Raw genomic sequence first — 17,262 nt, 5'->3', positions numbered from 1 at the left:
ACAACCTGATATATTCCCTGGAGGCTAACATCTTGTGTTCCAGAATACAAGCTTTCATTAAAAAAATATGATTTGGAAGGTGATGTTCATATTCCTGTGAAGAGAATGCAGGTGCTCTTCTCTGCTAGTGCCTACAGACCGTCGGAAACAATCAATGTGACAAACAAAACCCCGCAGCTGTATCAGCTGATAGCAACTTTAAACGTCAGCGATGAGGATTTATTGTCAATGTTCTCGTCGTTGTTGATCCCAGCACAATAAAAAATATAGGGTCACTGATCGATAAGATCCTTTTAAGTCATCAAGTCCAATCTAGCACTCTGATGAATAACGTCCTGTAGTCGCTGAAGCTCCATCTTAAAAGTTAGCTACACTTTTTGCCCGTGCTGTTCACAGAACGAGCCTGCTTCGCTCTGGTGATTTAAAAGCTGCTTCTAATTTCCAGCCTAACTATGTGCATAAGTTTTACCCAATCATTTTTATGCCACAAGTCTCTTTTGTCTTAAACGCTTCTTAGCTACCGTTGCATGTTTATCTCTCCCCATCACGTGCAGCAGCTACCTCACCTCTCAACCTTCACCTTGCCTGTCATACGACAGGCTGCATATTCCTCTCATCACAGTAACAGCTCTTCTCTCCACCCCTTCCACTTTGAGTCACTTTCCCTGAACTTTAAACAGCGTTCCAGGGGAGGACTTACTGCAGCCTTATGCAATAGCATCAACACTTTCAATATTTCCACCTCTTCTTTTCCTCTGCAAGCACTGCTTGTGGTATTTTCTAGATGCATCACTTTGGCAGCTGACAGACATTCTCTAACTTCAACTGGTACCCACGTCCTTTCTCACCTCAGCGATTTCCAACTGATGAGCTCCCGGTTTATAGCAGGCTTTCATGTCATTGATCCTGCAGTGCGTTACCTTGCATTCTGAATAACTTCCCGTTCCTGTGCAAACTCCTGTTTATTGCTCTTTGTTTGCTGCCTCCAAGGGCACAGGGAAGCTAGGCTGTGCTTTGGGTGTTGTATGTTCAAGGAGCAGAGAAGGCAGGAGGAATTTATTTGATAGAAAAAAAGGGAAGAGCATGAGGAAGTTGAAGGCAGTGCTGAAGGATGCTTCTTTTAAAAAATTGAGCTAAATTAGCCCGTTCTCCACAGTTACTTTTGCTGAGGGAAAGGAAAAATGAAATTACGATGATTTTTCCAGCTGACTGTAAATGACATTCTGGTTTGGGAAGAGTTTGGATTATTGCTGGACTGAAGATCTGGGTATAGCAATTTAATTTTGTTCCCCTTTGCAAATTACAAAATGTTTTAAGAATTTTTCCTTTGTTATTGATGGGAAAAATGAGTTGGTTTTAGGGTAATATGCAAGCTCTTCTTAGCCCAGAGTATGCCCTGTTTTATTCCATATCCTCAAATCAATTTTTAACAGAAGTTTTAATTACATATTACTTTCTTAAGAAGGATGAAGATGCTTTAGTGTTGATTGTGCTTATAGAAACTCGGTTTCTTTTTAATTCTCTTCCATCCCCATTATCACTTTCCTGTAACCAATTTCAGTATTACTAAGGAGCTTTCACTCAAATTGATGTACATTCAAAACAGCTAGCTAAAATTAATACATTCTGAATCTGAATCTGCTATTTTTTGGAATATTTATTAACTTGAAACCTACGAACCTGGTATAATGGGAAGGAAGAGTCTTTCCTCTCTTTTCATAAGCAAATTTCCTGGTAAATTGTGACAGAAAATACTCAGTCCTCCTCATTAATGAATCTGTCTTACACTTCACATGGCATGTGACTGGAGCAGTAAATGATGGCTTTGCAGCTTAGAACAGAAATACCTAATGATTTTTTGAGCTTCTTGAATTCCAAAGCTGGCCATTTGATCATCGCACAAACATGACAATTGTCTCGATACCTTGATTAAAATGGAACCAAACATATTTATAACAATAGTTTATGCTAAGCCTAGAGATAAAAATGCCTTCCTGCTGCCAAGTAGTTGTCACCCATGGCATGGAATTAGCAACTTGCCTTCCACTGGTTTGGAAGATATTACTACAATGTATGCAGATAGTAGGATTTTTTTTTTTAGCAGAAGGTATTGAAAATGAAATAGAAACTACTGAAAAGAAACAATAAATTTATTTTCCATCTGAAAGCTAGCAACTTTTCAGAGAAAATGCACAAGCGTGGCTGGCTTCCCAAATTATTTGCTACAGAATAATCTTTAAACACTTCACAAATGAAGGCTATTGTAATAACATAGAAAAAATTTAGTACAATTATAAACTTGAACAGCATTGGGGGTTTTTTTTCTTCTCTGAGATAGCCTCTTAGTTGATTACTTTTTTGGCCACACGTGTATCTTAAATCTTAGGCCACATTTTTATCTTCATTGTATAGATGAAGCCTTTTCCAGTTTAACTAAGGGGAGAAGTTAAGTCTTTGCATTTTAACATGGAAGAGGATTTGCCGGCTTCAGACTATGTTCTAGTACAGGGTGATAGTCTCACAGCCTGCACTCAGCCTGCAGTGAAGAACCTCCAACTTCTAATCATAACCTGCACTGAGTCACTGCCCTGATCCTTGGCAATTTCATGGGGTACTATTCTATGTCAAGGATGTGGAGAGCAATACTAATATCAATACCCACAAGAAAAATACCCATTAAAGATTCATTAATTAATATTTGCATAGTATTTGAAAGACAAATATATTAAGAATTTAGTATTGTGTATTTATTAGATTTGTTTTAAAATCTGGTTTCTGATCAATCCAAAGAGCAGTATGAATCTACAGTAACTTTGCCTTTTGGCTAGTAGTACTTGTAATACCTTTTAAAAAGTAACATAGAAATGACTAATAACAGGCAATTGCCTCCGTGCTCCTTGTTTTAAAATACCTAGGCCACTATAACGGCACCCTGCAAGAAAATGTCAACAAAAATAATACAAATAATAATTAGTGTTTGGTTAAAAGGTGTATCTGATCTTTGAAATGGCAGGGCTACTTTATTAATTGAAAACTGATCTTATTATGTGTAACTCCAACAAATAGCCTTTTCTTGGCTTGTGGAATGGTCCCTAAGGTAATCAATCTGTCTATCTTATAGATACAAATTGTGATGGGAGTCGTAGTAATAACGACCGTAACAAAAATGCCTGAATTTTACACAGATTTCAGCAGGAGTTGGAAGGACCAGGTGTTTGTTTGCAGACTGAGAATCATGCAATGGTTAGAACTATTTCTTGTAGTAACAGCCTGAAAGAGATAAGACCACAAGACAAGATAGGATTCAGTTCATTTGAGAAAGATAGAAAGATTTGTGATTATGCAAAAGGAGGAAGCAGTGTGAGGACCTGAATTTGAAGAAAAATGTGAATGAGAAAGAGAGCATTCATGTGTAGAGGCCAGCAGTAAGAAAGGCAAAAGGCTGAGGCTATCACCAGGGAAGGTAGGCTGCCTCTTTTTTAAGCCTGTCTTTGTTGCAAGAAAACATGTTTAAACATGCTCCAGAGAGGAGATGACTAAAAAGCCAAGCTGAACTGAGACGGAACTGTTGCTGGTAGTTCTTAAACACATTTTTTCATCTTTTTTTTTACTGTGTTTTCCAAGAGAAAGAGCATAATCAGAATTACCAGCTTGTGTGTAAGTGTGCACACATAGGTATGTGTATGTATAAGGGCATAAGTAGTCAACAGTGCTGTCAGAACGCAACGTAATTTATATAGATAGGAATTCATTAAGGTACAATTTTCAGAGTAATTAGCTTGAAAATAACCAATTTATCAGAAACAGGACAGATACTCAAAGTAAGGATTCAGCGCCAGATACTGAATGGCCTTTCAGCATCTAGGATACATGCTTTGGTAGGAGAGTAAAGGCTTGTGTGTACAAAACATGTCATTTTTCCCAAGTTTAGTTAATTCACACTGAAATGACCTGTGTTCAGATAAACTGAAGGCAACCATTAATGGGAAATCAGGGGATTCATATTTCAGCACATGTGGTATGTCTATAGAGGGACCCTGACAGGCTGGAGAAGTGGGCCAACAGGAACCTCATGCAGTTCAGCAAGGGGAAGTGCAGGGTCCCGCACCTGGGGAGGAACCACCCCAGGCATGCTGGGGGCTGACTGCCTGGAAAGCAGCTCTGCAGAAAAGGACCTGGGGGTCCTGGTGGGCACCAAGTTGAACACAACTCAACGTTGTTCCCTTGCAGGGAGGGCTAACGGCATCCTGGGCTGCATTAGGAGGAGTGCTGCCAGCAGGTCAAGGGAGGGGATCCTTCCCCTCTACTCTGCACTGGTGAGGCCACACCTGGAGTATGGGGTCCAGCCGTGGGATCTTCAATATGAGAGACACGGAGCTATGGGGGCAGAGTCCAGTGAAGGATCACTAAGATGATTAAGTACTGGAGCATGTCTCCTATGAGGAAAGGCTGAGAGCGCTGGGGCTGTTCAGCCTGCAGAAGGAAGGCTCAGGGGAGGTCTCATCAATGTGTACAAACACCTGAAGGGAGGGTATAAAGAAGACAGAGCCAGGCTCTTTTCAGTGGTGCCCAGCGCCAGGACCAGAGGCAATGGGCACAAACTGAAACACAGGAGGTTCCCTCTGAACATCAGGAAACGCTTTTCTACTGTGAGGGTGACCAAGCACTGGCAGAGGCTGCCCAGAGAGGCTGTGAAGTCTCCATCCTTGGAGATGTTCAAAAGCCACCTGGACACGGCCCTGGGCAGCGTGCTGGGGGTGGCCCTGCTTGAGCAGGGGGGTTGGACCAGATGACCTCCTGAGGTGCCTTCCAACCTCAGCCATTCTGTGGTCTGTAGTGTTGATCTACATTCTAGGGTCTCGAATCCTTCAACTGGAATATAGTTGGTTTGAGGCAATGGTCTGAAATGACATAAGTATTTTCCTTGGTAAACATTCCCAGGGATGGAACAGAGGACAGATTCCTTCAATGTCTGTTCTTTACTGAATATATGGACACAAGTCAGTGCATCCATCTGGGAACTAGGGTTTAGTCCCTGCCTTGCATAACAGCAGCAGCAGCACAGGTGATGCCTTAGTTCATGGTACAGACTAGCAGTTGTCTGAATGTGCCTCTGTTTTGCATGCAGCTCAGTACCCCACCAGGTTCCCTCCCACCTAATTTCTTGTGTGGATTAACTACTCATTCACCTATTCAGTTCTGAGGTGGTGCACATTAGATGTGACCTCAGATGATGTAAACAACCACAGTTATGTCATTTGTGGCAACACTCTATGATAACACAACACCACATTGCTACAGTCTCTTTTGTAAGGTACTGGGGGCCAGGCAGAAATCTTGGCCAGAAGCACACTCAGCAGTGTCTTAAGATGTATTGCTGAAAGAATGGCTAAGACATCATGCCCAGCTCATGCTGCAATGACAGCTCAAGAGCAAAAAAACCTGAAAAGTAGCACCAAGAAAGATCAAAGCTGTTAATATTCCTGCCAGAACCACTCGGTACTGCAGCTGCTGACTTGCAGCGCTGAAGCCCTCAGCTGTGAGATGTCTAGCACATCTCTGCAGGCATCCAAGTGCTTATGAGGACAAGGGGTACGTAACACTCTTCCGGCCATGTTGGCCAGTGATAACTAAAAAACAGTGCCAGCCACTCAGAAAGAATGGTGGGAGGGAAAACATGCACATTTGTGAGTTTGAACTCACATCCAAGAATTTCAGTCACTGTTGGCTCGCTTCCACCCCATACCTCATAGTGTGTTGTAGGAAAAATCCTTCATAATAGAGACGTCCCAAAACAAGACTGCATCAGGATATTCACACAGTCGAGAAGCTTAACATGGGAGAAAATCCCTTTGTGTAGAATATTGAGAGGGCAGCAGGATTTCAGGTGGACTCTATTCCGTGGATTGATAACTTCACACAGGGTATACCCTCATGTCAACAAGGCCTCGGTCCTACTGCAAGTCCAGTTCACGGGGTCTGGGACCTTGCACTGCTTTTTAGTTTAGAAGACATTAAAATTTGGGGTGTTGCTTCAGAGCATGTCATGAGAATGAAAGGGAGAAAAAAAAGGAGAAAGCCATAAATAACAAAATTCCTGAGTCAAGAGCTGTAAATTCTGCTGATGTTTGGAGGAATGTTCAGATGACTTTGGCTTTTCTCTTTAAGTTTCTGTCTTGAGTGAGTCATAGAAAGGAAGGCTTGGACAGACAACCTCCAGCGATGGAGTTAATCTGGTATATTGAATTATCAGCCATTAGGTGAGCTAACAATCACCATGCAATTGGCAAGTAAATTAGTTAGATCAAGAGGGCACTTGTAAAATTTATTAATTTTATTTCCCATTTGTGAAGGCTAGAAGTCAGCTAATGCGGTTCAGGCAGGGAATCGTAACCCACCATAATGGAATAGCCCCGTCTCCGGCATGAAGGATGCAGAGTATCAGTGAAAAATACAGAGGGACTAACTCTGTTTAAGATGGGGTTAGAAAATTCAATAAAGAAAAGCAGTGAGGCTGCAAACACATTACTTGGCATTCTTTCAAGATTTTAACCCCAAATTGTCTTGAGAAAATATAATTGACTCTATGGAATTTCCCCCATTGTGTGCGACGCTTAAAAGGATTCAGAAATGGGTCAGTTCCTAAAGCTGTGCCCACAGCGATGGGTTTCACAAGCGGGTGTGAGTTAAAGTTCCCCTAAGCGCTGCTGCAGAGGGGACTTAGAAGGGACGTGCCACATTTGGTTTTGGAGAAGCCCCCCCCACCCCCCAAATCATTCTTTATTTAAAATAGGGGGTAAAAGAGACCCAAACCGATAACGGCAGGAGTTTGCGGTGTGCCGGAGGTCGCCCGGGGTTGCCTCGGGCGGGAGCCCCGGCGCTCGGCGCCCCGCGGAAGAGGCGCCGCAGGTGCCGCGGAGGAGCCCCCGCCCCGCCCTCGGCCCCGCCGCCGCCGCCGCCGCCGCCGCCCCCGGCCCGGCCGAGCCTCCGGAGGAGGAGGAGGAGGCGGCGACGGGCGAGCGGCAGCGCCGCTGCCGGCCAGTGGCGGGCGGCGGCGCGGCGGAGTCCCCGCTCGCCCCTCGCCGGTGAGTGCGGGAGCGGCGGCGCCCCTCCTCCTCCTTCTCTTCCTCCTCCTCCGGGAGGGCGAGGCGAGCGGCGCCGGCACCCCCGGGCGGGCGGGCAGCCCCGCACCTCCCCGCGGGTGGGAGAGCCGCGCTGGGGCGGTGCCGCCTCTCCCCGGAGGAGCGGAGCCTCCACAGCTCCCTGTGCCCGCCGCCGCCGGACGAGAGCGGAGCTGCGGCGGGGCTTCGCTCGCTCGCCCTCCCGCCCTCCCTGCCTGCGGCGGGCCCCGGGGCGGCGGCGGCATGTCGGCGGAGCGCGCCTGGAGGTAACGGGCGGGGCGGGCGGCTGCTGCGGGCGGTACCCCCGGGCCCGGCGGGGCGAAGTCTCCACGGCTCGGGGCGGGTTTTCCGCCCCGCAAAGTTGTGCGTCGCCGGCGGGGGCTGTGTGCGAGCCGCTCCGGGGGCTCCCGTGTCACCGCCGGGCCGGGCCGGGAGCGCGGCCGGACGGGGCGGCTGCTCGGGAGGGTGGCGGCAGCGCAGCCGGCGCTCCGGCCCACGGGCGCGTCCCGCTGCGTGGGGCAGCCTGTTCGGGTTTGTTTGGGGGTGTTTCTTCGGGGTTTGTTTTGGTTTTCTTCTTTACCAGCTCACTTAGCATCCGCCTGCCTGCCTGCCGTGGTACCCGCACCGGCCCTTCAGCCGGCTGGGTTTTGCTTCTCTTTCTCCTCTCCTCCCTGCCTTCTCCCGTGCGACACTGTTGCCCCCTAGTGTTTGCGGCCGCTGGGCGATTGCTGTGTTGGGGAACAAAATCAGTCATCGTCGTGCGGCAATTTATTAATAACTTCAGGTGTTAGTAGCTAATTGGATTCCCAAAATCCCATCCAGAAAGTGGTGCGTGTTACTGCTCGTTTCAACCGTCGCGTTCAACCTTTGGGAAATGGCAGAAAACTTACAATTATTTAAGTCACTGCTCGATGTGCTAGATAATTGCTGCAGCTTTTGGTGTGGTGTGGTGGTGTTTTTCTTCTTAATAAAATGGAAAGTGGAAGAAATGAGGTTTCCCTCTCTGTCAGCATCACCACCCGGCTCTCCCAGAGGACTGGTGATGAACTCTGCCTTATTAACTCTTTACACTTGGCTTGCGCTCGGCAGTTGTGGGAGAAAAAGAGAGGGAAGTAATGCTATGGGGGAGGACAACTTATCTTAAAGACCTTGGGCAAATCATTTAATCTTTAGACAGCAATGTTTCTGCAAGTCATGAAAAATAGTAGGGTTTGTCTTAGAAAAATTTTAGGGTTTAAGATCTTTCGGTAGAAAGTATTATATGAAGGTAAAGTAGTAATTTGAAACCAAACCCAACTTCTGTACTCTGTTAAAGTCTTCTGAGCCTTCTTTTAAAATATTTTAAAATAGCATATATTTAATCTTTATAAATATCTTGTAATGACCAATTCTGATTCCTATCCCGTAAGGCTCTCTAGCAATGCGTGAAGCAAAACAGCGCAGAGGTGAGGGTAACATAGGTGCAACAGAAACTGCTTGCCCCAAGGACTTGAAAAAGCGTATCCATCTACCAGAATGATTGTTCTGCCTAAGCCATTCCCCCTCCCCCCCTTTTTTTTTTTTTTTAAAGTATAGGAGAGAATGTTAGCCCTTCAATATTCACACATCACACTGTTTGTTATGTGGTACTGAAGAGTCTCGAGGACTTCCCTTGACAGTTCATGTCTCTCATCACCATCTTTTCTAGTTGAAAATGTCTTCTTAATATGCAATCGTAAGATCTCATTCTTAGCCTGGGTTTGCTTGTCTGAGTTACCGCTGCTTGAATACTTCAGTCAGTAGAATCATGCTGTAAGTAGGGGTACTCGGTATTTGGAGACCAGTTTCATATTTTCATAATTGATTTAAAAAGCTGAGCACTACTATCCGTCCTGGGTTCGGTTGTTTTCAGATGTACTTTGCTGCTTCCTCCCATGTCAATCGCATATCCAAAGATTTCCATTTTAGTAACACTAATGTAATAACTTCAAAATACTTCCTTTAAGGTCATATTTCATAGTGGCTGGCCAAAGCAGGCTTTTATGTTCAAAGCAATTAAATAGCATTCTAATCAGGGTAGATTTGAATGCCCATATTAATATGCTGTACAATTGTCTATTTTTTGTCCATTCTTCATTTAAAACTCATCCTTCATTCAATACATATGTCACTAGCGCTGTGGTAACATCCAGTTTGGTAAAGAACAGAACCAGAATATGATGATGGGGATTATTAAAGAGGAGAAAGAGATTTAAAAATACGTTCAGGTGTATGTAACCAGACAAATGTAATGTAGCTGACTAATATTGATGACTAGTCAATCCTGAACTTGCTCCATTTTTTGGCAGTGCTTGATGCAAAGGCTTTTTGTTGCCCTTTAACAATATTTTTTTAATGCCTGTGTATAAGTATGACACAAATTTATTGTGTCTAATCGAGGTCAGAGTAAACAGTTGCCCTTGCAGAGGCCTGAGGGAAGACTAAACCAGATTTTTCTTTAACTGGGCTTTGAAAAATGTGATTTAAGGGCAACTTCTCATTTGCGTGTGGATATTTTAGCTCAGCCCATCGTTGTGATAATTTTTAACACAACTGAATTAAAGAAAAATGCTTCTTGTAGTTTTAGAATTTTATTGATATTTATGATACGACTTTAATAGAATTTTTTAAAATTGTATACAGTTTTATGTGTCTGTCTTTACATGGGTGCCTGGTTTCCTATTGGAGCATCCATTCATTACTCTATTATGATGTGAACCTGAAACTGATACCATATGAGGCTTTTTTGTTTTGGTTTGGTTTTCCCCTAGAAAATATAAATACCACTTATGAAATTGAATGGCCAGAACCACATTTCTTTTCAACTACTGAGCCCAGAAAACAGTATGTTTCTGCTGTGCGGAAAAGCCAGTCATGCAAAACCCAGGCAAAGGAGCTGTGTGCACCATGACAGTCTTGGTGCAAAAAAAATATACCACCAAGGGCACAATGTTTGCAGGGTTGCCATGACACTCGCAGAGCAGAGACTGCCAGCAGGGCCCGTGAGTCTGAGCCCAGTGACTAGGTTCCAGGCTGACTGCAAAGGCTTCTGGGAAGGCTGCTTGTGGTATTTGTTATATAATTCTTACTGCCAGAAAACACAAAAATCATGACTTATGATTTCACGTTCTTTATGTTCACTTTCTGCATCTCCTTAATAGGCTAAGTCCCCAGCCGGGGTTGTCTCATATAAGTATTTCCATTAGGGCTATTGTGCTGAAATGATTTATGGAAGCCAAGAATTTGGTCATTTATGCTCAGCACTGAAATAACAAACTAAAGAAAGCTGCAAATGGTAGGAACTCACCAGACTCCTTATGGTGCAATTTGGCTCTTTTGAGCTCATCACAGTATTTGTTCTCTCATCAGTACTACCTTGTTAGTAAATTAAAAAGAAACCCAAGCAAAACAAATTAAAGCCAAACACACAGTTGAACATCTCTATTTTAATACATCTGTTCCATGCTAGCTGTCTGTAGATACCTGTAATTGTGACTACCCAGCAGTACTGCTTAGAGTCGTTAATCTTCCAATTAATAAGGTGTTTCTTATTTCCTGTACCCATAAGATTTTCATGTGAACTAGTCCTGGACTGCAGAAATAATTCCTACAGTAGATGAGGGTGATATTGAGCCTTTGCTGCACTCAGAATAAAATGCAAAACTTATTTCCATGACTCAGCTTTCTCTTAGCAAGATCATCTCCTCCATAGTGAGTCCACAAGTTAAAAACAAAAATCTAAATATTCAAAGATGCTAATTTTCACATCAAGGAGACATTTTGATACCTCAGACTTGGAACAACACGGGTAGAAGGTTTTGGTCTGAATTTTCAGATGGTGGCATGAAAATGCAAAATTCTGTAGGAGATCAAATGCAGATTCATCTAAAATAATAAGGTTGTGGATAAAGGACAATGAGGCAGCTTTTATGGCTTCACATGGTGGAAAAGTACCATACAAATTATTTTATAGGTAAAACTTATTCCAACATCACCTTTGTGGACCATTGGATTCATAAAGTGTCTGACATGTGTTTTCAAGTGCTCTGTGATATAGGTGGGACCATATCCTCCTCTCACTGAATTCCACATGACTCCATAGAAATTAATGAGCTAAGACTGCTTATGTTATCTACGGGTCTTTTTCATGGTTTTTCACTGAAACAGTATGAACAAGCTTGAACTCTTGTGAAGACTATTTTTTTTTTTCTTTAAGTCTTTTTCTCATATACGGATTTATTTTTTCTTAATTGCAGTTCAAGCTATCATGACTTCTTAATTCACTGGTAAGACGATGTATTCTTTTGTTATGAAAGTAAGACTCTGTAAGTACTGTCCTGTTCTGAACCACTGCCTCTGACGGCTTACCCACTGTTGATACATTCTGAATTACATCCTTTGTCTGGTTTTACTCTTAGAAGAGAGAGTGGACAAGGACCATTTTCCCTGAAGCCATGTCTAAAGTTGTGATAAAGGTCACTATAGTGGTCTTGATAGGTTCCATAGTGTGGTGTGGGTGATGCACCCTGAAGATGTCTATACCACTGTCAAGTTTGGTGCATGATGACTTATTTTAGCGCAGTGCTGTAAGATACCAGTGGAGTATCTAGCAAGTACTGTTGCTCAGAGTATAAATGCTGCTGTTTCTCTAGGAGAGCAACTGTGCCTTGTAAGGGCTTTGAAACTATTTTGATATTATTAAATGCATGTTCTCTTTATGTTTTTTATTTTATTCTTTCTGTGTTGTTTTGAACTCTTGCCATGCAAAACAGTCTTCAAAGTGAAAATCAAGCGTCAAGCTGATTCAGGAGAGCATGCATTTAAAGCTTGTGCCTTATTCTGTTCCATTCCCTTTCCTTCCTGTCTTCGGTGGTAAGGATGCCAAGTCTGGCTGTGTCCTGCTGGGTCTCGGAGAATTCCTCATTCCTCAGAGTCAAACCTCGCATCTGTCTTGGCATTTCCATCCAATCCTCCTTACAGCTGTACTCTGTAGCCCCAGGAGGTACCTGCAATTAGGAGCTAAGGATAAAATGACAGAGATTTTCCTGAAGAAAATACGTGCTTCTGGTCTGGCTCCAGATTTTCTGCTCCATGGAATGGCATTAGGAGCTGCGTCCTTGCTGCAAATGTTTCAAGTGCTCCTGCTGCTTGCTTTAGCAGCCCTTGGGTTGCAACCCTGCTGTAATACCTCATTCAAACGACTCTGTCTCATCAACCCTTTCTTGCCATAAGCTTAGGTCACTGTAAACTTTTCCTGCTCCAGGCAGGATTCTCAGGTTCACGTGGCTGTCAGAAGTATACGCTGATAAAGGAAGAAACTTCTAAATCATGCTGCTGGCAACTTCCTCTCAATAGGATTTTGATGGTTTCTGTTACAAGAGTGGGGTATTTTCATGCCGTGTTAGAGGAGCTTAGGGCTAAAAGAAGCAGACAAGCATTGGGCTTGTTGTTTGTGTGGTGGCTGACTTTGTGTTGTTCAAAGAAGTGATTTCATTGTACTTTAGTCAGCAAGAGTTCCGCTTTGCAGGCTTGCATCTCTTTTCTGTGTAAACCAGGCCTGAGCTCTACGTGGGGCAAGGCAGCCAGGTCTGTGGCTATTGGAGATAAGTAGGCATATGTACAGTTTTTCTACGGAATGTAGTAAGTATTAATGGTAACCACTAAAATGATGAGGGTTTTGGCATTCAGGCAGCTGAATTGGAAATGCAAAGTGAAGAGAATCGGGTTTTTGTGTAATGAAAGATCATCTGTCTGGAAACATCTCTATGGCTTTACTTAGTCAGGGTGGAGCTTCTTCTTTCTCACCTGACTTTTTACCATATTAAATATCTCTCTTCTGCTATCTAAACTGATATTCTTGAAGCCAGTCTGACAGGGATTGGACATCTCGGTGCTTAAAAGAGTTCTTTGAGTTCTTCTAAATGTACTTTCAGATGGTTGTTTGGTCTTTATGCTTCTTTGTGGTTCTTTAACTTCTCTTGAGATACATGCCCCCAGAAACTGAGAAACTGGGATTATGTTGTTTTTGTCTAACACTGACTAATGGGCCTGTATGACTGGCTGAAAGGCAAGTCTCCTGCCAAAAAGCCTATGTGCAAGTCTTTGTGCAGCTGCAGTTGAGGTTCAAGGCTGGGTGTAAGTCCACCTGGAACAGGAAGGGTTAATATGCTGGTATCTGTGAGTAGAAGGTGAAGAGAATAGAATATATCCAGAAAGCAGGCTTATCTGGTGAGATGCAGGTTTAAAGGGAATTTTAATTATGTACGAGACAGCTCATGTACACTTACTCTTGGTGCTTGATTTTGCTGTTTTGATAAATAGAATGCCATGTACTTTCTCTCTTTTCCCTTATCTCATTTTCCTACTCACTTATTTTACCTTTGTGCTCATCATGGCACTGGGAGGATCAACCTTTGGATTTAATTAAAGTTGTGGAAGTTACTTAGGTGCTGTTAAGTACGTGATGTTTTTTAATGTGTTTGAAAACCTGGAGTGAAAGGCCATCTTCTTTACATTGCAGGATGAGGAGCTCTTATCAAGTGGTTAACTGGCCCCAGTACATGACACTTTGGTTTTTTCTGTTGTTTGTTTGGGTTTGTTTGTTTTTTTTTTTACAATGCCTCCTTTTTTCCCCCTTTATTAATATGTAATTAGTCTTTTATATATATCAATTTCTTTTGGATCAGAAGCTGACCATATTTCTTCTATCATCATCTGTCGCCTGATTCAGTACGGAAGGTTGTCAGCCATTCTAGGAATCAAAATTTCTAACAAAAATCTAGTAAACCCTAGAAAGCAGAGCTTGAGTACATACCATTAGTTATCATGATCTCTCCAGAAAATTTGTTTCTGTCTATCTGTACAGAAAAAATTCATCTTTGATATTGGTTACACTTCTGGAGCTCCTTGGTGTTCACTTTTTAAGCCCTACTTTATTTAAAAAAAAAAAAAAAAACAGCATGGAAGGATTAAGCACTCAGTCGGGAAATGACCACGTTAACATTACGCACGTAGCTTATTCTAGTCCCATTTACAAATGGGAGTGGATGTGTACTGCATTGTGAAGCTACAATAGCATGTTCCAGATCTTCATACTTGTAGTATGTTTTTCAAAATCTGCTTTTAACCTTCCTTTATAACTTATGGCACTTAATTATTTTATGCCTGTCACATCGTTCAGCTGTTTTACTAGAAACTTTTGACAGCAGTCGTACTGTTGGCTTGAAAAATGACTGCTTTCCTTAGGTACAAGTTAAAGCATTAAGTATATCCTTAGGTGATCTGCCACTTAAGTTAGCTTTTGATTTATTACTCTCTTTTCTCAAATGTAAGAGCTGGACTATTTTATGCCTTTTTTTTTTTTTTAATACAAAGAAATACGAAGTGCTTCCAATGATTTGCAAAACAGTGCACGGTCCAGTAAAATGCTATTTGTTTACTTCTAATGGTGCAGGAAGAAGTGAGGCTTTGTTTTTAAAAATCCTCCTATAATACACGTAATGCAGAGTAGATCAGTATGTATGTACGCAACAGTTGAAATGTGCGTGTTTTGTTAACAACTTCTTGGTTATTCAAAAATGAATATAAGGCAGAATCTTAATCATGTAGACTGATGTTCCCCCAGCTTCTTGGGGCTGGAAGGAGGAAGGTTATGAATCTTCTTCACTCTTTAGGTTGTCAGCAATTGTCTACTTGGAGTTAACTTTTATCTTTGGATAAAAAATTTTCAGAAAATCACTAAGTTCTTTGCCACCGTATCTTGCTCTTCAGCGCCTCCTGTGTGTACCCTCTGTTACTTGATCTTCTGGGGTAAGGAGCCCGTGAGATTTAGAGACATTCAAGTGCAGGTGGCCACTGGTGGGAGCAGGAAGAAATAACTCTAGTAATGCAAACTTTCAAAAAGAAACTATCAAAGTTTTGAGCTGTTAGTTCCCAAGTATCTGTCTGGCAGCGATTTCTTTGCTCACCATTAGTTTAAGTGTGCTGATACTTCGCAAGTGTGATGCCTCAATTAAATCTCTGATTTTCTTTTCTTCTAGACTATACCTTCTGTAAAGCTTTGTGGAAGACAGATGTGTGTGCTGCAATGGTGACATAAATATTTCAGAGGACTGGAACAAGTTGTTGAGAATCTTTGTTTTTAAGGCTGCTGGCGAGAACAATCTAAGGCAAGTAAACAACATGAGTTTTATCATGAAACTTCACAGACATTTTCAAAGAACAGTTATTTTGCTGGCCACTTTTTGTATGGTGAGCATAGTTATTTCTGCGTACTACTTGTATAATGGCTACAAACAGGAAAATGAACTTTCAGAAATCTCTTCAGAAGTGGAATGTGGTGATCTTCAACTTCTGCCCTACAAGCTGATGGAGATGAAGACCGTGAAGCCCATTGATCCCCTGAGGACACATCTTGTAGTGCTGGTGTTTGTGGAAAGTCAGTACTCAACGTTAGGCCAAGATATAATAACCATTTTAGAATCTAGCAGATTTCAGTTTCACATTGAGATTGCACCTGGGAAAGGTGACCTCCCAGTGCTTATAGACAAAAATAAAGGCAAGTATGCTCTCATAGTATATGAAAATATACTAAAGTATGCGAATATGGACTCTTGGAACAGAGGCCTTCTAGATAAGTACTGTATAGAATATGGTGTAGGTGTTATTGGATTTCACAAAGGTAATGAGAACAGCTTGCAGAGCTCTCAGTTGAAGGGCTTTCCTTTCCATGTCCACAGCAATCTGGGTATTAAGGACTGTTGCATTAACCCTCATTCCCCACTGCTCCATGTGACTAAGTCTTCTAAGCTTGAGAAAGGTCCCTTGCTTGGAAATGACTGGGCGGTTTTCCAGATTAATCATACAGCTTATCAACCAGTGATATTTGCAAAAGTAAAGACACCAGAAAACCTTTCACCACCTGCTGCTAAGAGTGCTCTCCATGCCACAGTCATTCATGACCTGGGGCTCCATGATGGGATTCAACGGGTCCTTTTTGGCAATAACTTGAATTTTTGGCTGCACAAGCTGATTTTCATAGATGCCATCTCTTTCTTGTCTGGAAAGAAGCTCAGACTGTCCTTGGATAGGTACATTCTGGTTGACATAGATGACATCTTCGTTGGGAAGGAGGGAACAAGAATGAACACCAACGATGTACAGGTAAAGTATGTGCACAAACTAACGGTCGTTACAGCAAAGTGCCATTTTTTTTCTCTTTAAAGTGAATAGTTACTAATAGTTGGAACTCATGGAGGATGCAGATCAGTAAGTAGTAATGCAAACTGTTTGAGCCTTGAGGGAGAAGCTTGTCTGCTTGGCTTTGAGTAGTCACTGATTCCAGGTGTAGCAGTTCCTTCAACCTCCAGGCTGGAGGTGAGTCTGGGCAGTTCACTTGTACCTGTATGAGAAAAGTAAGGTGAGACAACTCACTGGTTCCTATCACTTGTTTTCTCCTGAGTGACACACAAGTCACTGCTGAGTTAAGTACTATAAATGGGTTGGGGGGCACCTCTGAATTCCCTTCCCCTTACTATATATGGAAAATAGTCTCCCAAAAGGAAATTAAAGATGACTTGTTGCTAAGTAAAATGATAAAGAAAAGGGGGTAAGAGCGGTAGTGTTTTCACACACACGACATCCCACCCAACACGCACAATTCTGAATATAATTGCAGAGCATTTAACTCTAGCCTGATGATAGCCTGTACCCGAGCACATGCTTCAGTGGCATCTGAAAACAGCACAGGACTTCAGGGCTGGACCCAAGAGCTATTCATATGTAAAGTGCATGTTGCTAGTCATAAAAGCAGGAGGTAAATGTGGTGAGCAAAAGTAAATGTCAACATAAATGTTGAAGAATAGACTGGATTCATAGCTGTTTGAAATAGGTTTCAGATGCCAGGCGTTGGTTGCAGCATCTCACGTTTCTTATCTGTTTTATGGCTCTTGAAGCAAGGTTTGTGTTAATATTGGTCTTAAAAGCTTGTTCTGTCACCAAATGACCTGACAATTTCTGTTTTAGCATTTAAGTTGTACATTCCTGAAGGTCATTTTTGACTAAACAGCACAACAGAATGAGGTGGTAGTTAGGGTCAGTGGGAGCAACATCTTAACATTATTTC

General features: G+C 42.6%; 1 protein-coding gene across 2 annotated transcripts in view; it reads left to right on the top strand.

Annotated features, from left to right (window-relative positions):
* The first annotated feature begins 7,147 nt into the window (after positions 1-7,147).
* LOC104043995 (bifunctional heparan sulfate N-deacetylase/N-sulfotransferase 3) overlaps positions 7,148-17,262 on the top strand; it is a 75,740-nt gene continuing 65,625 nt past the window's right edge. For both annotated transcript variants that reach the window (XM_064450560.1, XM_064450559.1), the window contains exons 1-2: positions 7,148-7,387; positions 15,179-16,301. In XM_064450560.1, coding sequence (XP_064306630.1) covers positions 15,321-16,301 — 981 coding nt within the window. In that variant the 5' untranslated portion in view covers positions 7,148-7,387; positions 15,179-15,320. The remainder of the gene's footprint in view (positions 7,388-15,178; positions 16,302-17,262) is intronic.

This window comes from Phalacrocorax carbo, chromosome 4 (genome assembly GCF_963921805.1).
Source record: "Phalacrocorax carbo chromosome 4, bPhaCar2.1, whole genome shotgun sequence".
Classification (NCBI taxonomy): domain Eukaryota; kingdom Metazoa; phylum Chordata; class Aves; order Suliformes; family Phalacrocoracidae; genus Phalacrocorax; species Phalacrocorax carbo.
The sequence above is the reverse complement of the archived record's forward strand: the minus strand, read 5'-3'. Positions and strand labels throughout refer to the sequence as shown.